The following is a 27541-nucleotide window of genomic DNA, read 5'->3' as shown; positions in this document are numbered from 1 at the left end:
TGCTCGGGCTATCCGGTTCCAGCCCATCCGAAACTATTCTCAGAAGCTTTGGCAAGGCAAAGGAGATCCTGAGAGATCCTAGCTACCCGGAGGAAACAAGGAGAGGCAGAGGGGAGTGGACAGGAAGGGATAGGGAGGGACTAATGAGGGGACCGGTCTAGTAGGGTGCCCTTGTTGTTAGCACTTGGAACTTGCACAGCTCGGACCTTCATTCCACAAAAGAACCAGCTCCAGTCCTAGCCATGCTCGCCACTGCGGGCTCTCTGGTAGCCACGATCTGGGCAGCGCTCCATCTCAGGACTCTGCTGGTGGCTGCACTCACCTTCCTACTCCTGGCTGACTACTTCAAAACCCGGCGCCCCAAGAACTATCCCCCGGGGCCTTGGGGTCTCCCATTCGTGGGCAACATATTCCAGTTGGACTTTGGGCAGCCCCACCTCTCAATCCAGCCGGTAGGAAGGGGCAAGGGTGTGTGACTTTGTTTGTCCTGACTTAATCTGGAGCTACAGAAACAGGGGGTTTACTGAGTCTAGAACAGAGATCAGGTTCAATGACTGGTGATAGCAACCTGCTCTCCAGAACTCCAAACTTGCGTCCTCCCTTAAGAAATATGCTTTTCAATTTTCAAATACTTGAAGCTTGTCTTATCCTTGTATGAAGTACTTCCATTGTAATTCTGTTATAGCCAGAGAACTCCCTGTATCTGATTGTAAGTCTTTAAGCCATGGTGTAGTAAGAGAATGATAGAAAATCTAGATAAATAAGCCCTTTCAGTTTCAGAAGTGGGTGGAGGGTGGTACCTCAGCGTAGCTTGTTAAAGTCCCTGCAGAGAAAACAAAGTGTGTTTTTCTCTTGATTGGAGTTTTCTACAAATATCAAGTCTTTTATTGATTCTTGTTTGTCCTTTTAGTCCTTGCTGACTGTTCACCTATTAACTTTATCAACTCCAGAGTAAGGTACACTGGAGTAAGGTCTCCAGCTCGACTGGAAGTCTGTTTTCCCACTCAGTTCTGGAGGCTCTTCCCCTTGTATTGGAAAGACTGTTATGAGTACATAGCATACACCAGAGACTGAAAGTGCTTTTTGGTGTATGACCGTTTTCCCACTTAATATTTTTCTTTATCTATAGTTATTTTCTCTGCTTAGTGAACACTCCAGCCCTGTTTGACTATCCCTGTCACATTCCAGTGCTAGTGACGTCTGACTACCTCTGATTATTTCTTGTTGTTTAAGAGCATACGGCCATGTTTTTTTTCTTATTTTCTTTAACCTATTTTTTTCTCTTTTTCTTTCCCTGTGTGTTTCTTGGGCACTTTTCCAGTAGTTGCCTTTTTATTCCTGTTCAGTCTTTCTCACACCTGTTTTATCATCCTTCCAGCTACTGCTCTGTGCTCTGTGATAGGCACTGGAAGCTGATGAGATTTGATAGCGCCATTTTCCACAGGAAACAAAGTGACTACAAGCATAGAGCGCCCCTGTCTCCCCTCTATGCTACAGCTGTCTCAGGTGTAGTCTCTACTCACACCGAGAACCACGTCAGACACTAACCTGCTCTTCCGTGTCCCAAGCAGCTGGACTCGAAGGCAGAAGAGCCTTTGGCCCTTACTCATGCTCCCATTGCTCTACCTTTCTTCTGACCTTTCCTTTCATGTTTACAGTTTCCTTTCTGACCTCAACCATTTCTTTTCTCCATTCCTTCAGCAGAGGCTGTGGCCGAAGGAAACTTCTTGGCTTGCCCCCACCTCCGAACGTCCATACCTATTCCCATCCTGCCTTTCCCCCATTGTAAGACCTTAGGTTGACTCTCTGTTGAAATTAATGTTTCTAACTCCTGCCTCCCACTTCATTCTGGCCTTTCTGGTTTCCCCAGAAGTACTAAGCTATTTCTGCTTTCAAGAGATTTCTCAGGGATTGTAGCTTTCATGATGATATTGGTGGTTTTTGCTTCACTTGGAGCTTTGCACTATTGAATTCTTCATGGCACGCTTGTGGTTTGCTAGACTAGGAAGTTTCTATAATTCTTCAAGAATTTTCTCATCTACACACTCTCTTTCCTATTTTTGGCAGGCAGCTGGACACAGGCATGGCTGTAATATCTCTGGTGCTGGCTCTTGCTGCTAACCATAGCTCTGGGCTTGCAGGGTGCCCCGCCCTCACCCCTGCACTGCCCATGGTTATTCTCACATTACTTCTCTGCTGAGCTCTCCTGTACAGACCCACACTTAGAACCCTGCAGCTTAGTGTGCTCATATTTCCCTTGGCTTTCTCTCTGTGTCTTTAATTTTTTTTAAATTAGAACTAGATCTCTGTCTCATAATAGATCCAAATCTTAGGTTTCACTCCATTCCTTCCATCTTCTCCCCACTTCCCTCTCCTCCAGATCCACTTTTTCTGTTTCTCATTTGGAAAAGAATAGCTTCTAAGAGATATGACGAATAAAATAAGATGAAGCCATACCTATTATAGCAAAGATGGCCATAGCAACCCAACAGGAGAAAAGAATTCCTGAGAGCAGACCCACTTGTTCTCACACTTAGGAGTCCTATAAAAATGCTAACCTGAAAGCTATAGCATCTGTGCAGAGGACCTGGTAGAGGCCCACATAGGCCCTGTGTCTGCTGCTTCAGTCTCTATTCACACTGCTTAGGTGATCATCTCTGTGCCTTTCATTTCTCTCTTAAAATTGTCTATCATCTATTTTTTATAAGACCTCTTTGAAATATTTCACTCTCCTGTAACGTAAATATCTGTGCCATTTATGTAAAGGTGAGATTGTTTTGGTTGTTGGTAAGGCAAGTTTTTTCAGACTGGATTGTGAACACTTTGTGTAGTGTGTCATATTGTGCTGGACACGGGATGCGCACTTTGCTCACAGAGGAGGTCTGCTGAGGATCAGAATACTCACTCTGTAAGGAGGGGTTCACTTGTAAATTTAGGGTACAAGCCTCTGTATTGTGAATTTGAGCAACCTAATTTGTGTTTCCTACTCTTGCAGGAGTACATCAGAGTCCAATCAATGTAGCCTTGGGTAAAAGAAGAGAGCCACAGACCACATGATACCATCCTCATAAAGCAGTCTTATCACACTGAATGGGGGTAGTAGTCAGAGATTTACCCATATTTATTTTGTGAGCAAGTGATATTACCATTAATGTAAGAGCAGGATGGAAATCAGAGTTTTAACCAAGACTCCTTTGGGGATTTTCCTTATCGAATTTCAGCTGTGAAAATCACAATTCAAGCTACTGCAAGGAGAGCCACATAGGTAGACTATCAATGTTGTATCCAGGAATGCTACAATGGCAGCTCTTGTAGGGTTAAAGTCTCACCTTTATGGTGTTCCACTCCAAGACGCAGAAGCAGAATAGTAAGAGGACTTAGTCTTGTTGGCTGTACTTCTTCTGGGTTTTGTTGAAAGAAAATAAATGTTGACTTGGTTCCACGACTGTCAGATGCTGCCATGACATGCAAGTACACAGAAACATCTGCTCTTGGCTCAGTTTAAATGTTTGTTTTGCTACAGAACTGAATATGACTACAGAACTTAAGTGATGTGTCTGGTGTTACAACAATGGCTCGTGATATAATAAGGGTGGGGAAGTCTTCCCAATCCAGTCATTTTTTTCATCCATGTATGGGTGTGTTTTCATATTTTCTCCTAAGTCAAACATATAGTAAGAAGCAGAATTGAGATACAAAGAGGTCGGATGTCTCTCAGTTCAATGTCTGAGTACCATTGTGTCATCTCTCCTTCCCAAACCCATTCAAACTTCTTGATGGAAATGAAGGGAGCCTACTTGTGACTTCGGTGGTAAAAGTTCTTGGCCTACAGAATCCCTAGTAGCATTGATTCACAATGAATGTGTCTTAGCAGACCTTTCATCCAGGAGTCTGCCCCTGCTCCTGGTCTTCCCAGGAAATTTCTACCTTTACTTCATCTAATAATTCATTGACCTGCTTTCACTTACATGCTCAACAGGACTGTAAACTTCTTGAAATTAAAGGACTGGAATTCCCTATCACCTGGCCCTGACTTTTGGCTGGTGTGCTCTAATAAGGCCTTTCTCCTATACTCCCCCACACACTCATTCTCCAGTCTATGTTTCTCTACTCCCCGGCCCACAATATGAACATTTTGATCATTATACTATATATGTTTTGTTCACATCCTCACCATTTCAAATTTGGCTGAGACACTATTTCCCCTAAGATGTCTTCCTCTCCCTTTCAGTTTTTAACGTGACTATAGCAGATGCCATCTCAGGCTGTGCACTGCATATTTTTCTACACTGTCAGCGTATCTCAGAAGATGACCCCCGAGACTGTTACTCTGAAGAGGAATTAATGGCCTCAAAGGAGTGTACCCAATTACGCACAAGTGAATACACATGCACAGCATTACAGTGAAGATCACTTATAGAGTCTGAAATTTCAAGGGACACTGTGGTCTATAAAGTCTAATAACCACCGTTACTAATATCTGTTCCTTATTTCCATAGATTTATTTTATGCTTATTTATGGAATAAAATGATTTTCAACATAAAAGAAATAAATCCTGCATTGCTTAGTTTTTGTCAACTTGACAAAACCTATGCATTTCATGGCAGAAAGAAACCCTCAGTCCAGGAGTTTTGTCCATCAGAGTGGTGGGTGGGCGCTTGCTCTTGTCTGCTAATTGCTATAGGAGGGACCAAGCCAGTGGGATGATGTCATCCCTTCACTTGATGATGGAGTATCACTTGTAAGATTAAACCTTTTCTTCACAAATTCATTTTAGTCAGTTTTTTATCACAGCAAGAGGAAACAATGTAGGACACGTGCATATTGAAAGAAACACTTAAAAACACAATTTTAGAAACAAGTCAAAAAATAATCAGACCATGAACACCCATACTTCTTCTCTGCCACACACTTATACACTTACGCATTCAGAAATAATTTCATATAGTTGTTCATCTCTATTTTCGGATTTGCTCATAATGAAAATAAAATTATATTTCCACTGTTTATTAAAGTTCTTGCTATTAGTAGGCAGTTTCTACATAACAAAAGAAAAATGAGTATCACATACTCATTAAAATGTTTAAAAGATGCAAACAAGCGACTTAAACAATACAATAACCATAAGGATCACAGGAAAGGGCAAGAGTTCCTCTGGCAAAGTGCTCACCATGAGCAGTGAGAATGCGTTCAGTCCCCAGAATCTATAAGAGTGTGGTATAGTGGCCTCTCTTTATAAACTCCAGCATAGAAAGGAGAAGACATCTAAAGTTCACCACCTAGCCAGCCTTGTCTACTTAGTGCTCATGAAATACTGAAAATAACAAGGTGGACAGCTCTTGTAAATGAAGCCTGAGGTTGACCTCTGGTGCATGTGAGCACGAACACACACACACACACACACACAGGGACCCACACAGATTATTTCACACAGTTGTAAGAATTCAGACTAACAGATCTTCTCCTCTCTCACTGATGGAAAGAGGAACTGTGGCTGTTTTTCTTTCCTTCCTGGGTGCTCCTTTTCTGTTGCTCAGTAAGAAGTTCAGTGGAGCCGGGTCATCTGTATTCATGAATCATTTTTCTCACAAATCCTTAGCGTCAATTTTCTCTTTATTCAACTCTGCTTGGTTCTTCAATAATCCATGTGGAGATTTACTTCTAGGATTAAACTTGATGTCTCTTATTTCTTTTGTTAAATTTATGTCTCTTATTTCAATTCATTGTTTGTGCTCCTATTATTTTCAGTTTTACCTCTTATTTTACCCTTTAGAGGCACCTTTATAAAAAGACAACTTGTTTTTTTTCTCCATCTTTATTAAATTGGGTATTTCTTATTTACATTTCAATTGTTATTCCCTTTCCCCGTTTCCAAGCCAATATCCCCCTAACCTCTCCCCTTCTCCTTCTATATGGGTGTTTCCCCTCCCTCTCCCCCGATTACCGCCCTCCCCCCAGTTCAGTCTTGGCAGGACCAAGGGCTTCCTCTTCCACTGGTGCTCTTACTAGGCTATTCATTGCTACCTATGAGGTTGGAGCCCTGGGTCAGTCCATGTATACTCTTTAGGTAGTGGCTTAGTCCCTGGAAGCTCTGGTTGGTTGGCATTGTTGTTCATATGGGGTCTCAAGCCCCTTCAAGCTCTTTCAGTTAATCTTCAAATGATAAACTCAATGTGCAGTGAGACTGGTTGTGGCTGTCTTATGACACATGCCCAAAGGTTTTCTGGGTAATTGCATACCCATACAGGAACTGACAGACAAAGGTGACACATTTGAGAATTGCACAGGTCAGTATTTTCCCATCTTCACTTGGTACACTACAAGATAAAACTTACTGATCCACTTCTGTTGAACTAGACACATACATCAGCAGAGAGTTGGTAGAGGTGGGAAAAGGATACTTCAGTACCTAGTCTCAGATGCTGGCTGCATCGGTATAAGGACAGAATGTATGTGGTACATATTGCTATTTAAGAGACACTTAAGCTAGATAACTTCTTTGTTGATATTGAAAATTAGTCAATAAATTCTTATCCAGCATAAAATCTCCCACACATTGATCACAATGAAGTTAATTCCTTTCCATTTGTTCATACCTATGTCTAATATCTTCCAAAAGAAAGATACACATTTGTTGGCTCTGCCTTGTGAACCAGACAAGGCAAATGGTGCTAAGACTTAATGAACTTAGCAAGAACTCCGAATACAGAACAAAAGAAGTACTGAGTCTAAGTCTTTATCTATAATCATTACATTTACTTTGACATGATTTACAAAGATCCAAGGCTTAGTGATTGACGTGATAGAATGTAAGTAAGTAAATGAAGATAAGGAAAGGAAGGGCAGGGGACCACAGATACCTGGAAGAACTGACTTCTGTTTGGTACTACTGACAACATCCAGGATGACCTAAAGCAGAGGTGGGTTAACACAGGGCTGACTTATAAACACACAAGTGGGAGGATCTTGAAAATGATCACGCACTATTCTAGTTTTTACAAACTTGTATGTTGTGCATTCTCATTGAGGCTCTCATTGTCTGCAGCTATATTTCTCTCTCCTCCAAACTCTCTCACCCACACTATTGTGCCTGGTACCCACTCTTTCACTGATGCTAAACTCCAAGTTTTATGGACACCCAAAAACCATTTTTTTCTATAAACATTATGCATCAACTAGTGGAGTCCCTCCACCTAGCAAAAGGCCTTTTCTTGCCTGCATTGCTTCACTTACAATTCATTTTTCTCTTTAGAAAAATGAAGAAATTTCTGTCTATGGTAGCACAGTTATAAAAACAAAGTAAAACACAAAGCATACTGAGCATCTACTCAGTGGTTGTGTCTGTCTGGGACTGGTGGGCTCTTGTCCTGGATTTCACCATGTATTTTTATTCTTGAGCCTTTGAACACAGAGCTCATTCACTTCTCAGAGATTCAGTGGGTGGCTAGGAGCCAGAAAGTCAACAAATTTCTTCTCACAATGTCAGTCTCATTCTTCCCCATAGACACTTTTGAGGAGGGTGGGCGTGGGGATGTTATCTTACTCATCCATAATGGTGGTCTGAGATTGGAATAGAGCATATGTCACAAGTGTCCATTTACTGAACTGTAGAACCCTCATGTTTGCATTACTCCAAATCTTCAGAGATATCTCCTCCCCCAACCTTTACCCTATATTCTACTGTTCATACCCAGAAAGGTTTGGAGAAGGCACATTCTCCTATACACAAACAATAGTAGATATTATAATTAACTAGGGATTCTATGGTTGCTATAGCTCACTTGTACACATTTACCTCAGTCTTTCTTTGTTCTGATGTCCTTTATTCTCTGCCTCACTGGATGACAAGATTTTTCACATTAGAGACCTTTACCTCTTACACTTATAACCTCATGAATTAGTCTAGGGATAAATTAATGCTTATTTGGTTCATGTTGGATATATATATATATATATGTACATATATGTATATATATATATATATGAAAGATTTAGGAGAAAATTGATAATCCTGAAACTAGTTAAAGGTTGTTGTGGGGGGGGTGGCACATAAAAAGAAGCATTTCCATCACACCAATATAAGTGAGGTTATCTCTCTTGTAGTTTGGAACTAATAGACCCAGACACCAAGTTCTCAACACAAAGGGGGTTTGTTAGCACAGAGGGGTAAGGGTGTGTTTGTTGTTGTGTTTGGGAGGTAGTCATCTCAAAGTTGCAGCAGCAACAGCAATTAGGCAAGAAGTAAGAAGGGCACGTGTTTCTGCAGGAAGAGGGTAAAGGGAGTGGGATCTGTACTTGGGTGAACTGTACTTGGGTGAGTTGGTAAATCCTGATTGGACATTTTATCCAAATTATTTTGACTGTTTTGGTGTTTTGTTTCAGGAATGAGTCAGTGGCCAAGTAAAGAATGGACTTTGGGTCCTAGCATTACACAAAGTTTTAGCAACAAGGAAGAAAAGGGGTAAAAGGTCAAAACCTTTCTTCAATATTTCTCATGCTTGGGCCTACTAGAGCTCTTTAAGCAAGGCACTTCTTATATTCACAAATACACAGGATTGCATTAGTGTTAGTTCCCTTAGTCATGTACATCCCATTCATCCTACATACATATCCATACCATGTGTCTAGCACTTGATGAGTAGGAGGTATCTCCTTCTGATTAAACAACCAGTTTAGTCTATCAGGAAGTCCATTTAAGCTGCACCCACATCAAGTCTATGGAGACCTTCCTCAATCTCCTCAACCACTGTAAAGTCAAATATGGAACATGGTCTCCTTTCATTAGATTTCTTAATGCTTCAATTTAGAAGTTTTTCCTTCTTTTTAAAAATGATGTCCTCATGCTTTCTTCTAAGGACACAAAGTAGGTATAAGCAATTCATAAGTTATATTAATTAATTTATGTAGAGTAAATTCTATTGCTCATTTACAGCTGAGTTTAAGGCAGTGGAGGGGAAAACATCTTTAAAAAACTTCCAGAAACCAAGGTGCACCCACTCACATACACATCACTCATGGAAATTTCTCAACATGAATCTAATTAGTTTCACATATGCCTGATAGCCTGGATACACAGACACATACTTAACTATACCTGTTGATGTATTTTTCAGTTTGTGAAGAAATATGGGAATATTTTTAGCCTGAATCTTGGTGACATAACATCCGTGGTCATAACTGGACTGCCCTTAATCAAAGAAACCTTTACTCACATAGAACAAAACATTTTGAATCGCCCTCTCAGTGTTATGCAAGAACGCATCACCAATAAAAATGGTAAGTTTATATAAGTTTATTGAGAAACGTGAAGTGTGTGTTACAATGCTTATAGTGCATTATAGGTGTCTTTTCTAACAATCCCATAAACCAACTCCATCGGAATTGCCATCTTTATAGGAAGTGTGAGGTTGCATTTCTTTAATGAAAGCATCCATTGAAAAACTTAACAGTGTCATCCCTGTATACATTGACAGAAAACCTATGTCTTGCAAAAACTAACTCTAAAAGTGTTGGTAAGAAGTAACCACACATCCTGTCACAGACAGACGCATTGCTCTCTTATTTCCCCTACTCCATGCCAACCCTCTGGCCTAGAAAAATGAATGTGAGTCATCTTCTTCCTGCTGCTGTTCATCTTGTTGAAAGTTTCTTACACTTTATTATTAAAGTCTTACCATACAGGGACCTGTAGCCTTCCAGAGAGTGTTAGATTAAAATAGTATAAGTATGCAGTATTATTATTAAATCAAGTTACGTGTTCCAAAACTGGAAGCAGAACTTCAAGGGTATTAACCTACCAAAGTTGTAAACATTTCATAATTATTCCCTGAGACAATCAACCATTAACAGTGTATCATTGACTATGCTCTCTGCTATGAGAGTACATTGCTGGTCATAATATAATAGATGAAAATATGCACCTTTATGTAACATGCGCTCCATAAAATGAAAAACCCTGGTGAGATTAGCTAATTAAAACATGTATGTCTACAATGTTAAGGGAGCTGTTATTCATTAGTAGTTTCTAAGATCTACTGGGATTCCAGTAAAATTTCTATAAGTAAAGAAACTCATTTAGTAACATGGGAAAACAGTTAACAAAGGCAGAATAGCCCTGAAACAACAAGGACTCGGGCCTTGACAAACTGGGAAGATGTCCAGTGTGGCTAACATAGTATCTAAATGACATAATTAAGTGGACACAAACTCATAAATATGACCAGGAAGAGTTACAAGAGTGGTGTTGAGTAGAGAAGATCACACACTGCACACTCTAAGGCTCATTTAGGTTTTCAGTTAGAAAAGGGAAGGTGTCATGAAATTATCACAGTGGTTAGAAAAGATAGGATTTGAAAAATAAGTTGGGAAGTGAAAGTTGATTATTCCCTGACAATGGCATCACAGACACATGAACCAAAATCATTCAAGAGAGAAACTACATGACCTGATGATGTAGATAGATGGCAAGAGACCAAGGATCTGCCAAGGATCTGGGGAACTGCCAGAGAGTGGCTCCTGTGGGGATGGCGAATGCAAAGAGGAAAATTGAGAGATGTTAAGGTAGTTGGTAGTGCTAGCTTCTGTTGGGAGTCTCAGAGATACATAACTTTCTGTCACAGTTGTGGTGAGTCTAAATGCTTGTAACTGCCAGAGTCAAGTAGTCATGTGCAAGGTTCTGGAATGTATACCTTATATGATTGTCAACAGAACATTTAAATGGTAGGGATGATGAGATTTTCTAAAATAAGAACATGCAGCAAAGAGCGATGTGGGCCTATTCTTGAACAACTCCAATATTTCAAGAGTTGGTAAAAGAAAAAACAGTAAAATTTGTGGGAAATTTGCAGCAAAAAAATGAGGAAGAAAATCTGATGCTGCTGAATGCCAGGGGCCACTGGGAAAGGTTTTTGGGAAGCAAGTCTCTGAGTTGCTGAAGGAGCATTTGTGCATGCTGAAAGGGACCACTTCTTAATGTGTAGGGAAAAAGAGACCAAGGCTTATGTTTAAAATGTTCATAATTTTTCTGAAAGTTACAAATAGACTTGAGCATGGCATTGTATGTTCCAGGAAATAGGTAATGATGCTGAGAATACTAGAATGCTTGCCTTCTGGTTTTTTCTAGGCGGACTACACGTGCTTCCTACCTTTTTGCGTCATTTTGAGTCATTGTCTATTAAGCCTCTTTTTCTTTTTTAAAAAAACAGGACTCCTTGTAGTGCTTTTCTTATCTCTTTACTTTACGTGTCTTATCCTTTATTTCACTCCTGTTATTCAAGGGTAACAGAACTTTGTAGACGTTCCGTCTACCCTGGAACTAGGAGAGATGAATTTGAACACCAGGTTGGAAAACAGCTGTTTTTTTCCCTTGAAAATTTTCAATGTATTCCTCATTTTCTTTTGCAGCAATTAGAATGGACCTGCTGCTAGGTAGTAATAAACACGCAGAGTTTCCAAGAGAAATAGATTACACAGTAGAAACATCAGTGTGTGATGTTGTAGAGTTCCAGGACATGTTCGCCATCATAATTCTTGCTTTCTAACATTCTGTCTAGACAGCTATCATGGCCCTCATTGGCCCTCCTCCTTTTCACTGCAAGTGTGTTCAACAAATAATTCACGAGGTGCTTTTAGACCATAATTATATAATGTCATAATGCTGAATCTCTTCATTTGAGGATTGATCTTCTCCAGTGGTCAGACATGGAAGGAGCAAAGAAGGTTTGCCCTGATGACACTCAGGAATTTTGGCTTGGGAAAGAAGAGCTTAGAGCAGCGCATGCAGGAGGAGGCCCACTACCTCGTGGAAGCCATAAGAGAGGAGAAAGGTGAGTCTTTCTCAGGTACAGGATACTGAGCATCTTTCATTCATTGAAAAAGTCCCACAAAATGTCTAAGTGATCATCCTTGCCCTTCACTAGGTCTGGGCACTGAGGATTGAACAATGAACATCTAGCCGTGACCCCAGGCCAGGTGTTCGGCAGCTAAGCACACAGACGGGTCAATAGACCTAGTGTTGTACGTAAGGTCTGATAATTAGTCTGACTTCCCAGGCATTAGCAGAGTACTTGGTACATGTCACACCCCATTTAGTATGCTCTGGCCAGAGCTTCATGTGTGTGTACTTCTGGAATGTGTATTTCTCAGTCATATGAAGTTAATTTATTATAGGAAATAGAACTTTGAAGGACTCATCTCTCCCTCTCCCCGTATCCAGGAAAACCTTTCAACCCTCACTTCAGTATCAACAATGCAGTTTCCAATATCATTTGCTCTGTCACCTTTGGGGAGCGCTTTGAGTACCATGACAGTAGATTTCAGGAGATGCTGAGGTTGCTGGATGAGGTCATGTACTTGGAGACAACAATGATAAGCCAGGTAAGCACTTTTCTTTGAGTATCTGTGAAAGGCAGGTCTTGGAAAGCCAAGGTACAATGTCTCAAATATATTTCAAAACCAATTCTTGACTTTCAGGTTTTGTTACTTTAAGAAACTTGATATATACAAAACATTTCTAACACTTATTTGAATAATTTTAATGCATATATTGGTATATATATATATATATATATATATATATATATATATTTCTGGGCACTTAGAGAATGTCAGTTTTCACTGGAGCTCTCTTTACTGATTGATGCCTCTATCTTCCTTTCTCAAGGTCATCATCTGAAATTACTTTCTAGCTCATCCCACCTTGTTTTAAGATTTCTCTTCTTGCACTGATCTTTGTTTTATTTTTTAAAGTTTTATTTGTTTAATGTATATAAGTACACTGTAGCTGTCTTCAGACACACCAGAAAAGGGCACTGGATCCAATTACCGATGGTTGTGAGCCACCACGTGGATGCTGAGAATCGAACTCAGAACCTCTAGAAGAGCAGTCAGTGCTCTTAACCATTGAGCCATCTCTCCAGTACTGCACTGATCTTTGTTATCAGGAGACTACCAATGCACTTCCTGAATATATTGTTGTTTTCTCTATGGTCAGGTAAATGAGTTGTTACTACGCTTGGGGTTTATGAATAACAGCTCCATATCAGTTTCCGTGTGACGTACTCATTTGTCTTATATTTGCATCTGGACATATAAGAAAAAATTTCAGAAGTATGAACTCTTCCTATACCCATTGACCCATAATCTTATCAGTCTTCTTATACTAGAAATTTTGGGGTTCAAATGTCACTCCAAGTATGCCTTATTATCTATCTCTAAACTTTATAGTTTCTCAAATACTCTTCATAGTTTACTGGTCACTCATGTGTGACTGTAAACATGGAGAACAGTTCTAAAGTGAAATTTGCCCCAAGTGATTGATTTTTTTCAGCTTAGTTTTTCTTCTCCTAGTTCCCCATCTTGGTATGTACACATTTGAGGATGTGTGAGTATATGTATGATTTTTGAAACACATTCCTGGTCTTTTATTTAGTATGAATACATACATATACAATTGTTATGTGTAGGGGTGCACACAAGTCATACAACAACTTGAAGAACTAAGTTCTTCCATCATGTGTGTACAAAGAGTGAAAAAAATTGTGTGTATGTGTGTGCGAGCATGCTCATGCGCGTGCTTTTTAAAGTTTTATTTTATTTGAATATTTTATGTATTTAAATATGTATGTATTTATGCATTTAAAATGTTACCCCTTCCCCTCCTATATCCCCTCCCCCTCCTCCTCCTTCTATGAGGATGCTCTCACTCCCACCCACCTACTCCTTGCATTCCCCGACACTGGGGAAATGAGCCTTCCCAGGACCAAGGGCTTTTCCTCCTATTGATGCTGGACAATGCCATGCTCTGCCACATATGCAGCTGGAGTCATGGATCCCTCCATCTGTACTCATTGGTTGGTAGTTTTGTCCCTGGGAGCTCTGGTGGGGTTTGATTGGTAGATATTGTTCTTCCTATGGGGTTGCAAAACCCTTCAGCTCCTTCGGTCTTTAACTCCTCCATTCAGTCCAATGGTTAGCTGCAAGCATCCTCATCTGTATCAGTAGGACTCTGACAGAGCCTCTCAGGAGACACCCATAGCTGGCTCTTGTCAGCAAGCACTTCTTGGCACCAGCAATAGTGACTGGGTTTGATGGCTGCATATGGAACAGATCCCCATGTGTGGCAATCTCTGGATGACCTTTTCTTCAGTCCCTGCTTCACTCTTTGTCTCTGTATTTCCTCCTGTGAGGTGTGTGTGCATGTTTATTTACAACAGTTATGATTTATTAATTGGTGTTCCCTTTATATAATGTTATTTTTTATCTCTTTAGACTAGTTTTGATTTGAAATTTGTTTTATCAGAATAACTCTATCAGCTTGCTCTATTTCTGTTTTCTTTATAGACTGGTTTCCTTTCTTATATCTTTATTTGTGGGTATCTTTACCACTAAGATGTGTTCTTAGAGATGACACAAACATTGATTTAGGTTTCAATGTATCAGTGACTCTGTTCTCTTAGACACTGTGGTCATGCTCATTATTTTACTTAATGGATATTTGAATGGAACTCAACACTGTGCTCCATTCCTGATAGTTTTCTGCATAGTTTAGTTTGTTAGTGATGTGTTCCAGTGTGCATTTTTGATGCATTCAGTTATTACTTTAACAATATTTTTACTAAGTTGATTTATGTCCTGCTCACTTCCCACCTCCCATAATCCTCCCCCTCCCCTTCCCTTTCTCCTCTGAGTGAGTGGGGGATCTTTGGGTCCCTACACCCTGGTACATTAAGACTCTGCAAGGCTAGACACTTTCTCTACCACTGAGGCACCTCTTCTGAAGTGTGTGGAGGTAACAGGTGCAGGTGTTTTAGCTTCACCATACAGGGTTTATACATACAGCTTTACCACGCACGGTTCCAGAGAGAATGATTCGGAAGTGCAGATACTGGACCTTTAAAAGTTCATTTTCTTTTTAAGAACTTGTATCTATACATTGAATTCTCAATGGTGCACACAAGAGTGGATTAATTCTTATTTGTGGTATTCGCACAAGGACTGTTTTCTCACGTGCAGGGATGCCCTCACTGAAAATTAAGGAAATGGCGAGCATGGCTTATACGTATGAGATGGAGCAGAAACAAGCTCAGTTGCCCTTAGTGTCTATGCTCTCTAGTTATACCTCTTATTCATGGTAGTTCCAAGTCCGGTAGCTCCATGTTTTTCTCCTCCTGGTGAGCAGAGGCTAAGAAGTCAGTGGAGATCAGAGAGAGTGACCAGTCAACTTCTAGGTGTGTATTAGGGTAAAAAAAATCTTAAAAGGGAACAAAGTGTGGTGTCATAAATTGTTAATAAATGTTCTTGGAAAGATAATTACATTAGTCATTTTAATAGATAGCTGCAAAAGTCCATTACTTTTCACAATGTTCTTCTACATAGAAAACAAGGCAATATTGTGTCTTTAAATTGGTACAGAGTTGTGCAAGCAAATTTAGAGAGTAGTCCACCAGACCTCTGTGGAAATTCTTTGTATGTCTCATGTCATTCGCTGCTCAGATACAGGAAGACTTCTTAGCACATTGTGTATTATCAATACTACTTTGTAATAATATTAACATCATTAGTATTGCTCTTATGCCAGTTACACCTTATTATTACTAGAGGCCAGAGAGGTAGAAATCACTCCCATGTATGTCTTATTTTAAATCTTGTTGATTTATATTGTTTTATATCTGTTTATTACAAATTTTATTGAAACTCATTCACCATTTACTTGTGTAAAGATTGGAGTCTTATGATATGGGATTTAAGCGCAGTATTGGTAACAGAATGTATAATTACCTGTACAATACTTGCTATTGGTAATTTCCCATATGGGAAATAAGTCATTTCAAAGAACTAGAGGGGAGAGATGATGCTTATCACTTTAAAGATAATCAGGTAAACTATCTCCAAGGAGACTTGACAAATGCCTTTATGAAGTGAGCGTCATGGTTTAAAAAAATTTAGGAAAACTTTTAAGGTACAATGAATAGTATCGGCCAGAACCGTCAGTGTGCTCTCAAGACTGCTGTGGTTGGACTATCTAGAGAAATGATAAAGATTTGGGGGTTTTCAGTTCTGTAGGATGTAAAAATGCCAAAGACTTTGTCCAATTCTGAGTCTAAGGACAGTTTTTGAATATAGAAAGTCACAGAGTCAAGCATGCGATTACTATGATAAATGTTTGTTCTAGGAACTATATGCAAAATAAATTATAATTGCATTGATAATATAATAAATAAAAGTGTTGTCCCAATGTCCAGACAGATAGGTGGCGTTTTATCACATGAAACAGGCAGTTGGGGTTAAGAAGTGTTCAGAGGCTCAATATATTTTGCATGGCAGAGTTAAAATATTTTTGAGGTAGAGGACAGGGAAAACAAAATCTGGCCCCACAATTCCACAGGAAGAAACAAGGAGACAGACAAGACTGTGTATTGAAACACTGCAAAATGGCACCAAGTTGTCTCCCTGACTATCTTATTTTTCCAAATCAGCTCTATAATATTTTTCCATGGATAATGAAGTATATTCCTGGATCACATCAAACAGTTTTCAGAAACTGGGAAAAACTGAAATTGTTTGTCTCTTCTATGATCGATGATCACCGGAAAGACTGGAACCCTGAGGAGCCAAGAGACTTCATTGATGCTTTCCTCAAGGAAATGTCAAAGGTGGGGAAGATGCTTCTGTGTCTTTTCTTGGAGACAATGTATACATTTAATAGTTTCAGTCAATCCTGCATCAACCTAACACACACTTAAGGTTTGACTTGGCACAAATGTATTCTCCTTCAGTTCATAGAACTTTAAATCCTATGGACCACACAAGGTTCATTGAAAAGCAATGAAAACTCTATGATGCTGCTTCTCCAAGGTTCTACAGAACACATATATCTTGTGTTTTGGTTCCTACTTCTGTCCTCAATTCCCAAACTGTAGTATCTCTTTTTCTTTGATCTGTTTGCTTTTGACCCTCCAACCCCTTCTTTAAGGTTAGTTTAGAGTAATTGTTCTCTCTCCAGTTAATCAAATCTACAAAGTGTATTTTAGCTCGTCAAATAGCATGTGAAGGTTCTAAAAAAAATGAAGATATGAAAATCACTGTAGATCAATGCTTCATGTAAACCATATAAGTGAAAGTAGCAGTAATATTAAACCAGGGGTGTTAGAAATACAGTGTCCTGACTGTAAATGCAGATAATTTCCTGTCATGCTCTTCTTTGCCTTTTACTCATACATGAGAGAAATATATACAAAGAGAAATTAGTAATTAAACTTCAGAGCTTTGTTTTTGGATAAATCAATATAAAGTCAACTACTAACCCATCTCAACCATATTGCAGCACACAGGCAAAATTCAGCTAAATTCTGGAGTTTAGTTTTAAAGTATATGTGGGGCATCTTCCTTCTCATGATTGTATGGTTATAAACACCATCCAGTCATACACAAGCAAAGAGAATGCAGCCAGTCGGGTTTATTTGTTCTTCTGCATCTTGTGGCAATAACTTGCAGAAACAATTGAAGAGTTTGAAGGTTTGCTTTTGGCTGATATTTTCAAGGGGTTCAACATGAAGGAAAATTATGGGAAAAGGATGTGGTGGAGTCTGTTTATGTCATGGTAGACTAAGAATCAGAAACTTACCAGGACCCAGGACTTTGACACAACCACAGGAATCCCATTTCTGCTGACTGATTTCCTCCAGATGGATACCACCTGCTAGTGTTCCAGACTATCCCAACCAGTCTCAGCAGCTGGGAACAAAGTATTCAAAACTTGAGTCTGTAGGGATTATTTTAGATTCAAACTATAACAATAATTTTAATGTTCTGACCAAAATAGGCTTCTAGCAAAATACACATCAGTGAATCTGTCCTATGAGATTTGATTCATTACATTATAAATTCCTTTTCTACACAGGGCATAATATCAAATTTCTTTCCTTGTTCTATCATAATTCATCTCCCTGATACAGTTTCAATAGAAGCAACATTTTGTTCCCAAAAGATGAGGCAAATTATTCCCTCTATGTAGCACGAGTGTGAGTCCATCAAAATTATAAGCACTGTAAACAATGATGCTTCTAGAGGAAGATAGAAAAGAAGGAATTATATACAAAATGAAATTTTGTATAATCAGCAAGGTTTTAGGTGTGAAATATTAATGAAGTGATTAAATAATCAATAAATACGGAGAATTCATCTCAGTCTTTCTGAAATCAACAAAAACTCTTGTATAGTTTTTGATATGTGTCTACTACATCTCATCCAGTTGATATGACATAGTAAGTGGTGTGTGTTATCCTCATTTTATAAGCTAAAACAGATAAATGTGAAGTGAACGTCTTAAATCATACAGTGACTTAGTGACTTAGCCGATACTAGAAACCAAATTTGTGTGGGTGGGGTTTATCCAGTCCTGTTTGTATTTATAAAAGGATAGTCACAAAGAAAATAGTTGCCTTGATATTCATCCACCCAAGTACCAGAAGCTTTTGGTCAGACTACAGCAGTTGGAGCAAAAGAGTGCTTTCTAATGAGGTCAAGGTAATATTTTCAAATGAATCCTTCTGAACTCATTAGCAAGGGTGAAGAAGACCCTATGCGTCAATCTCCTTGTATTTAGAGCATGATAATTCTCATGAGATCATTGTATCCTGAGGAAGTCAAAGGTAACATCACTTCAAATAACATCATTCAAAATTATTACCCAGCATCAGAATCTGTGGATTTAAATAATCACATTTTTATTCTGACTACTGTCTTTTCTAGTACCCAGAGAAGACTACAAGTTTCAATGAAGAAAACCTCATCTGCAGCACCCTGGACCTCTTCTTTGCGGGAACAGAGACAACATCCACTACACTGCGCTGGGCTCTGCTCTACATGGCCCTCTACCCAGAAGTGCAAGGTGTGTATGTACTGACAGCACCTGACAAAGCCAAGATCTGCATTTGGAAGCCTTGGCTTAGACAGGGCCAGAGATATCATGGTGGAGTGGAAGGAGGTGGCATAGCTGTGAGAAAATGTGCACTAGGGAATGGGCTTACCTTCTGCATGTTCTGTCAGGACTGAGATGGGTCCTAAGGGTGCAGACATGTATAATGTGCACTCACTCATCTCCTTCTTCTCTTTATAGTAGGTCTCTCATAATTTGCTTTGCATTTTGTCTAAACACTTTATTCTGGTACTCTATAAACTGTGGTAAAACCTTTCTGCCTTTTCAGCTTCAGATCCACCAAGCCTCTATGGTGCCTTTCCTACACTCTATGTCCTCTCTTGATATGGTCCTTATTTGTGCCTCTAAACACAACTTTACTCAACCACCAGTATTCTGTCACAATTTTTCCCCATTCTACCAGAATTGTCTCAAGTATTACCTACCCATGTCATTTCAAATTCCTCTATGAATTTGATGACTTGAAAATAACTGTCATTCTTTTACGTCCAGAGACAACTGGATACTCCTTCATGGTTCTGCTTAGCACACAGTGTTTCTTTCTCCACCAACTGGCATCTGTCAGGGCAAGGGGTCCATCCTATCATTTTTTGAATTGGATATTTTATTTATTTGCATTTCAAATGTTACCCCCATACCAGGTTTCCCTTCCAGAAACCCCCTATCCCATCCACACTCCACCTATTTCTGTGAGGGTGGTCCCCACACACCCCCACTACATGCCCGGGACATTCCCATAAACTGGGGCATTGAACTTTCAAAGTACTAGGGGCTTCTCCTCCCACTGATGCCCAACAAGGCCCATCCTCTGCTACATATGTGGCTGGAGCCATGGGTCACACCATGTGAATTCTTTGGTTGGTGGTTTAGTCCCTGGGAGCTCTGGGGTTCTGGTTGGTTGATATTGTTGTTCTTCCTAAGGGGCTACAAACCCCTTCAGCTCCTTCAGTCCTTTTTCTAACTCCTCCATGGGGTCCCCAAGCTTAGCCCAATGGTTGACTGCATGCATCCACATCTGTATTGGTCAGGCTCTGGCAGAGCCTCTCATGAGACAGCTATATCAGGTCCCTGTCAGGAAGCACTTCTTGGCATTTGCAATAGTATCTGGGTTTGGTGGCTATGTATGGGATGGATCCCCAGGTGGGGCAGTCTCTCCTCTACACATTGTCTCTGTATTTCCTTTAGACAGGAGCAATTCTGGGTTAAAATTTGGAGATGAGTGTGTGGCCCCATCCCCCAGCCTTGCCTAACTTCTGGATATAGTCTATTCAGGTTCTCCCTCCCATTTGTTGGTTAGATTTCACCTAGTCTTATCCCCATTGGGTCCTGGGAGCCTTTTGCCTTCCTGGCATCTGGGACTTGCTGGTGGCTACCATCAGCTTTCCATCCCCCACTGGTACACATCTCTGTTCAAATTCCTGATGATCTGCATATCATCCCTGTCTCCTCCCATACCTGATCCTGCCCCTCTTGTTCCCTGCTCCCCTCCTCTCTTCCCCCAAGTCTCTCCCATCCTCTAACTCTGGTGAGTATTTTGTTCCCCTTCCTAAGAAGGACTGAAGTATCCATACTTTGGTTTTCCTTCTTCTTGAGCTTCATATGACCTGTGAGTTGTATCTTGGATATTCTGAGCTTTTGGGCTAATATACACTTTATCAGTGAGTGCATACTGTGTGTGTTCTTTTGTGATTTGGTTACCTCATGCAGGATGATATTTTCTAGTTCTATCAATTTGCTGAAGAATTCCATAAAGTCATTATTTTAATAGCTGAATAGTACTCCATTGTGTAGATGTACCACATTTTCTGTATCCATTCCTCTATTGAAGGACATCTGAGTTGTTTCCAGCTTCTGGCTATTATAAATAACATTGATAGGAACATAGTGGAGCACGTGTCCTTGATATACATTGGAGCATCTTTTGGGTAAATGCCCAGGATTAGTATCACTGGGTGCTCAGGTAGTACTATGTCCAGTTTTCTGAGAAACCGCAAGACTGATTTGCACAGTGTTTGTACCAGCTTGCAATCTCACCACCAATGGAGGAGTGTTCCTCTTTCTCCAGATCCTTGCCAGCATCTACTCTCACCTGATCTTAGCCATTGTGACTGATGTGAGGTGGAATCTCAGTGTTGTTTTAATTTGCATTTCTCTGATGACTAAGGAAGAGAAAACAAAGCTTATCTATCTATGAAACAGAAAATTGTTGCTATCAGATGAGAAAGTTCTTGGTACCCTGATTTAGAATTCCCCGACTTTAAGACTATGAAACATAAATTTGAGTTGTTTATGATCCACTTAGTGTAATGAAGGTATTCATGCCACACTATGAACACTCTGAGATTAGCAATGCTGATGACAGCTACTCAGTTCAGGATGTATGGAAAGCTATAATCACGTTGTAGGCTCAAAGAGAGTTATAGAGGGTTTTGTTGTTGTTGTTGTTGTTTGTTTGTTTGTTTGTTTTTAATTAAAGCAATTCTTTGAAGGGTTAAGGAAATATTTCTTTACAGCCAGGACACTAAAATTAAATAAAGACTGATAAGATCTCAGAGACAACTTGCATATTAATAGAAGAAATCATTAAATTAAAAAATTAACAGACTCTCCGGTTTACTTTTAGAAAAAGTACAGGCAGAGATTGACAGAGTCATTGGCCAGAAGAGGGCAGCAAGCCTGGCCGATCGAGAATCCATGCCCTATACCAATGCCGTCATCCATGAGGTGCAGAGGATGGGCAACATCATCCCCCTGAATGTTCCCAGGGAAGTAGCAATGGATACCACTTTGAATGGATTCCACCTGCCAAAGGTAACTATGCACTGCCAGTTTTAGATACCTCAGTCCATTTTTTACATCCTCCTATAGACTCAATAACTGAACGTGGCATGTATTCTTGCCTCAAGATCACTTAAATCAGCAGAGGCATATTATGTCTGCTAAAGTATTCATTATCCTCCATGCATCTCAAGAGATATTTGCATATATAGTGGAGCAAGAAAACCTTTTGGTTAAATATGTCTAGACAAAGCCTGGCTTTATTTGCTAAAGGCATTTCAGCATCTTCCTATGCTAATGTGGGCTCACAGAAGTCAGCAGTTCTCTGCTACCTTACTTTACCACAGAGATCACCTATCAAGACTAAAGGGTTGTCAGGCTGCAGTTAGAAATTGCTTCTCTACAGTCCTTGAAATACAAATTTTGAAATATGAATTAAATTTGAGGCACATGCACTACCATTATCATGAGACTGTTTTTTTCTAAAACAGTGACCCACAGGCTTAGTTCCAGTGTTAATATACATACAACTGATTTATATCTCAGAAGAGAACCCATTCTATAATGCATTAGTTACTACAGAATATTTTTATGCTGTAGAATCTTCTCCCCTTTAAAATGGCTTATCAACTTTTCAAAGTAAATAGTATCTCATTTTGAGAATGAAAAGTTGAAGCTTAAGAAAATTAGGTTGGCATAAAATCTCTCTATGATAAAACAATAAGAGTTGGAATCCAGAACCAACCCTGTTCTGGTCATTCTGGTTAACCCATACTTCCTCCAGGGGACTTGAATTATTTGTACGTGACAACGATCTCCTTTGATGTTTCTCCAGGAGTCCCTGTTAAATTACCTATCTTTATGGACTGAATAGGCATCACTTCTACCAGTTCTCTTACTAACTATGTACAGGGTGTCCTGACACTTATATCCACGGTGCCCCCCAAAGTTAAAATTCCTTCTATTATATTTATTTTGCCATCGATGATGAAGTCAAATGTTTCTTGATTGTGACAAAATTCCCAAGATTTCACTTCATCATGGAAGGGGGTCAGTGAAAGAACCAATCAGATCACATAATGGTAGCCAGGAAGCAGAGGAAAAAGTCAATGGGAGGTATTTTTTGTTGTTTGTTTGCTTGCTTTGTTTTGTATTGTTTTGTTTTGTTTTCTCTCATTTTCACCCTTTTCATTTCATCCAGTCCATCAGCTTGTGGGTTGGTGACATCCGGAGTCAGGGAAGGTCTACTACCATTAGTTGATTACCCCTGGGATTGTCTTCACAGATGCTAACAAAAGTAGATGGAGATATAATATGGAGTGGGTAACAAAAATGGTGGGAGGTGGACAGTGTAGTATGGATAAGTCATGTTCTTGGGTCTGAGAAATCAACCCTGTACTATGCTGGCACTGGGACCAATAATTGGTATGAAAAAAATCAAAAGAGTTCAAAACAATTAATCAAGTCACTAAAGGGAACTTGAGTTAGTGTAAGGGAAACTCACTCTTGGAAGTCCTGGCACAATACTAGGGAGCCTGATGAACCTGCCTTGTTTGGCTGGATATGTAGATGTTTTCCAAGACTTGCTGAGAAACTGGATTCAGAAGCCCCCAGATTGAAGACTAAGAATGGAGAAGCAGAGTCACCTGGAAAAGCAAAGACACACTGTTTCCCTTCATAGACCTGCCATGGTCATTACTGTAGGAAGTAGCTGAGATGGTTTTTATTCCTGCCTGCCACAAAATACTATTTTGGATGATAAAATGTGTTTACCTAGAGCCATATAAACTTCATCTAGAGACATTTGTTCAGTGTTAAAGAGCAAACCAATAGGTTGGAGAATCCATGGCAGCTACTTGCAGTCATTGTAAAGATTTCTAGACAGAGAAGAAGGTAATGAGACAGGTAGAAGGATCTAAATGTCAAACACTTGTCTCAATTCCCACTTACATTTAATTAAAGATAAGAAATTCAATCTAAGTGCATGAGAGCTAGAGAACCACCTACCTCCTTACAGGTCTGTTCCCTATACCAAGCTTTGACTCTTTGCTGTTATTTCTAGGGTACCATGGTTCTAACCAACCTAACTGCACTGCACAGGGACCCAAAAGAGTGGGCCACCCCAGATGTGTTCAACCCAGAGCACTTTTTGGAGAATGGACAGTTTAAGAAGAGAGAATCTTTTCTGCCATTCTCAATGGGTGAGTTCTGACGAACAGGAGTGACTTCAGTGCTCCATCTCAGCCCCTCCCTCCTCTTGTCTTCATATGGCCCAACATGGCTGTATATTGATTTTGGTTGCAATCCTGCATTCGGTGGGCTTGCCACTTCTTCAGCCCCAGCCTAATCCTTATCCACCCTTGCCTTGGTTGGGGATTCTAGCTTTCCTCATTCTGTTTTCCAAAACACTAAGGATAGAAACTCATACTCTGGCTCCGATTCAACAAAGTAGATATGTACCACCTTCATAAGTGTTTTCAGTGCCCCAAGTCATTTTTAAGGGGTGCACCTACACAGGGAAATGGAGTAGATTTGTAATGGGATGGTGAGGAGAAGTGAGGGAGTACCTGACTACTCACCACAATGGGAACGTGAAGCAATAATTGTGAAGAGCATTTGCTAACTGGATTGGGTTCTGGCCTATCCAGGAACTCCTTGAACAGGTAAGTCTTTTGTCTTTTATAATTTTAAGCATGATTTATAAACTCTAGCTAGATATTTTTGTGTTGTGCAACTTGGCAATCAGGGAAGAAGATATAGGAATGTCCTCTCTCTCTCTCTCTCTCTCTCTCTCTCTCTCTCTCTCTCTCTGAGTTGTGTTTTCTAGTCAGCCAGTTATGAACAAAAACTTGTAATCATACAAGTGTTGAAGCAGTAGCAAAGTGCTCTATTGTATTACAGTTAGTAGCTTCAATGCTTGGAACATATATTTTCAAATAATTTTACAGTTCCTTAGTTCCATACATGTGTAGTGAGTATATATTACATGTCAGATATACACCTGGAGGCATGAAGGTAGTAGACTACATAATGAACAGAGAAGCCCATTGGAGCATTTGAGCCACCACAGCCTTTCAAGATGAAATGAGAGAGCCCTGCAGAGATGAGGACACAGACCTCAGCAAATGTGCTGCCCCTGGGACTCGATATCCAGCAGATATTCTCACACCGAAGCTCGTGTTTCCTAACACTGCCTCCAGAAGGTGACTAAATGCTGCACAGAAGCCACAGTGGACTTCACAAGGTCAACGAGTTTGCTTGATTATCTGGGGCAGTGCCACTTCCCATGACCCCAGGTTCTGCAAAGGAGAAGCCTGAATTTTCCCTCTTGCCAATTTGGATCCAGAGCCAGGGTTTCTCAGTGCTGGGCTATACTGGGGGTGTCTGGCTGGACTGATTCTGATCTCTTTGTCTTTTCACCTGGGCATGTCGTTCCCTTTGCTCCCTGTTCACAATCCCCTTTAACAGGAAACCTGATAGGACATGGGGACTCTGTCCAGAAGTTTTGAATTATAGTACAAAATCTTAGCTACATATTTCATTTACTCTATTATTTTCTTTTCTTTTTCTTTTTATTGAAATTAGATTTTTATACAATACACCCTGACCACAGATTCTCCTCACTCTACATCTCCTAGTTACTCCCCTCTCACCCCACAGTCCAATCATTTGCCTATTCACAGTTGTCCACCAAAAGAAGATAGCCAAAAAGGAGGAACAAGATATAATGTGACAAAGCAATCTAATAAAAGTCCTAAGAGCAGGCAAAAGTGTCAGAGATAATGACATTCCCACTGTTATGAGTCCCACAAAAACAACAAGGTAACCCCTATAAAATATATGCAGAGAACCTGGTACAGACCCCCATGCAGGCCTTGTGTTTTCCATTTTAATCTCTGTGAGCTTATGTGAGTTCCTACTTAGTTGAATCAGTAGGACATGTTTCCCTTGTGTAATCCATCCGTCTGACTTCTGCACACTTTTGTCCTCCTCTTGCATGGGATTCTGGGATTTCTGAGGGATTCAACTGAGATGTCTAATTTAGACTATCACTCTCTGCATAATGTTGGTCTATGGGTCTCTGCACCTAATCCCATATGGTGCCAGAGGAAGCCTCTCTATGACAGCTGGATGAGACAGTGATCTATGAGTATAGCAGAATATAATTAGGCATCTTTTCATTGATTTTTCTTTCATTCTTTTTTTGGTCAGCTTTGTTTGGTGCACTGTACATGTTATTATTATTAGCATAATTTACCCAGTCAGTGAAGAGATGAAATACCTGGAAAACAATGGCTGGTCATAAAATCTCTTCCCCAGAATCAGTCTATAAATCTCAGTTAACTTCAATTTAGTTAGAACAGCCAATTTGCTTTGGATTTTATATTATTACTTTTATTCACTCTGAATGTATTGCTTAGAAAAAAAAGGAAGCTAATAACAAGTCACTTAAGGTAGATGACATGGTAGTTCAACTGGTCACTTACAAGTCCTATGAGCATATTGTCCTCATTTGATCCGCAGGATCTCCACTAAAAGCTGAACGTGCCAGCATATGCCTGTACTCCTCCTGATACATGGCCAGAAAGAGAAGAACCAGTGGCCAAATAGCCAAACTGCTTTGCAGAGACCCAATCTCAAAAATACACATACATACATACATACATACATACATACATACATACATACATACATACATGCATGCATAAATACAGTAGGTGACATTAGGGGATCAAGACCCATATCTAGATTCAGACTTCTACACACATGTACACACATGTGTACACACAATGAGCCCCCATGTACACAAATAAATCCACACAAACAGGGGCTTATTGTTGAGTTAGAGATGTGAGGAATGCTGCAGTGTCCCTGGGAAGCATTATGTGAGACATTATCATCAAAATGCATAGGATCAGCTCAGAAGTTGGGGTATGATGTTGGGTACACCAGGCTCTGGATGACCAAAGTCAGCTGAGAGTGTGACCCATCTGGTTTTTTCTCCACAGGAAAGAGAGCTTGCCTTGGAGAACAACTGGCCAGGTCTGAACTGTTCATTTTCTTCACTTCTCTTATGCAAAAATTTACCTTCAAGCCCCCAACCAATGAGAAGCTGAGCCTGAAGTTCAGAAATGGCCTCACACTTTCTCCAGTCACGCACCGCATCTGTGCTGTCCCTAGAGAATGATGCTGGAGAAGCAAAGAGAAAAAGGAAGATGTGGTGTATGCCCTAAAGCATCTGGGCTTGCTCAAGTGAGAGGAGAAGGTGTCACAGAATGAATGTGATTCGAGCAATATTGAAGAAATTTGACTTAGAAAATTGAAGCAAACTCCTAGAATGATGGCCTCTTGATTTGGTGGTGGGCACATCACTTATGAGCTCAGTGGCGTGCCTTTGCATCTAAAAGTTAGGAGGACAATGGTGATTCTTCCTATAAACAAGGTGGATTAGTGAATTTAAAATGAATTAAACATCAAAATTAAAACTATAATTATTATTTTAAAAGTAAACTTTCTAAGTTCATCATGAATCGTATCTTGATTGGTGTATCATCAGTTTGCCTCCTTCCACCTTTCATACACTTGTATCTGGAACATTGATGTGTTGGCCTACAGCAGTGCAAGAAGAGAATAAGAATCAGAACTGAGCTCTGATTGCATCCACAGAAATGGGCTATTGAGACTCCCAGATGACAGATCTGTCACTAGCTTCAGTAGATCTACATCCAAATTGATCTGGAAACCAGCAGAGCAGGGATCTTTCCCAACTCAGAGGCATGCAAAACAAATGATATAAAATCAATTACCTAGTTTTTAATTTTAAA

The 27541-nt window shown here is 40.0% G+C and overlaps 1 protein-coding gene across 2 annotated transcripts; it reads left to right on the top strand.

The window, feature by feature from the left end:
* Positions 1-41: 41 nt before the first annotated feature.
* Positions 42-27541, top strand: Cyp2j4 (cytochrome P450, family 2, subfamily j, polypeptide 4). 2 transcript variants are annotated; one of them, NM_023025.2, is given in 9 exon segments: positions 197-452; positions 9115-9277; positions 11677-11826; positions 12216-12376; positions 16477-16653; positions 18752-18890; positions 21562-21749; positions 23779-23917; positions 26726-27541. In NM_023025.2, coding segments are annotated over 9 exon segments (1506 nt in total). In that variant the 5' UTR covers positions 197-242; the 3' UTR covers positions 26905-27541.

Source organism: Rattus norvegicus, chromosome 5 (genome assembly GCF_021556685.1).
Source record: "Rattus norvegicus strain SHRSP/BbbUtx chromosome 5, alternate assembly SHRSP_T2T, whole genome shotgun sequence".
Taxonomy (NCBI): Eukaryota; Metazoa; Chordata; class Mammalia; order Rodentia; family Muridae; genus Rattus; species Rattus norvegicus.
Note: the sequence above shows the minus strand (reverse complement) of the source record. Positions and strands in the feature narration are given on the sequence as shown.

Coding starts and splice junctions, on each gene's coding strand:
- Cyp2j4 (XM_087550967.1), top strand. CDS start 243: ATGCTCGCCACTGCGGGCTCTCTGGTAGCCACGATCTGGGCAGCGCTC. Junction 11,827..12,215: donor AGCCATAAGAGAGGAGAAAG/GTGAGTCTTTCT, acceptor CCCCGTATCCAG/GAAAACCTTTCAACCCTCAC. Junction 16,654..18,751: donor TCCTCAAGGAAATGTCAAAG/GTGGGGAAGATG, acceptor TGTCTTTTCTAG/TACCCAGAGAAGACTACAAG.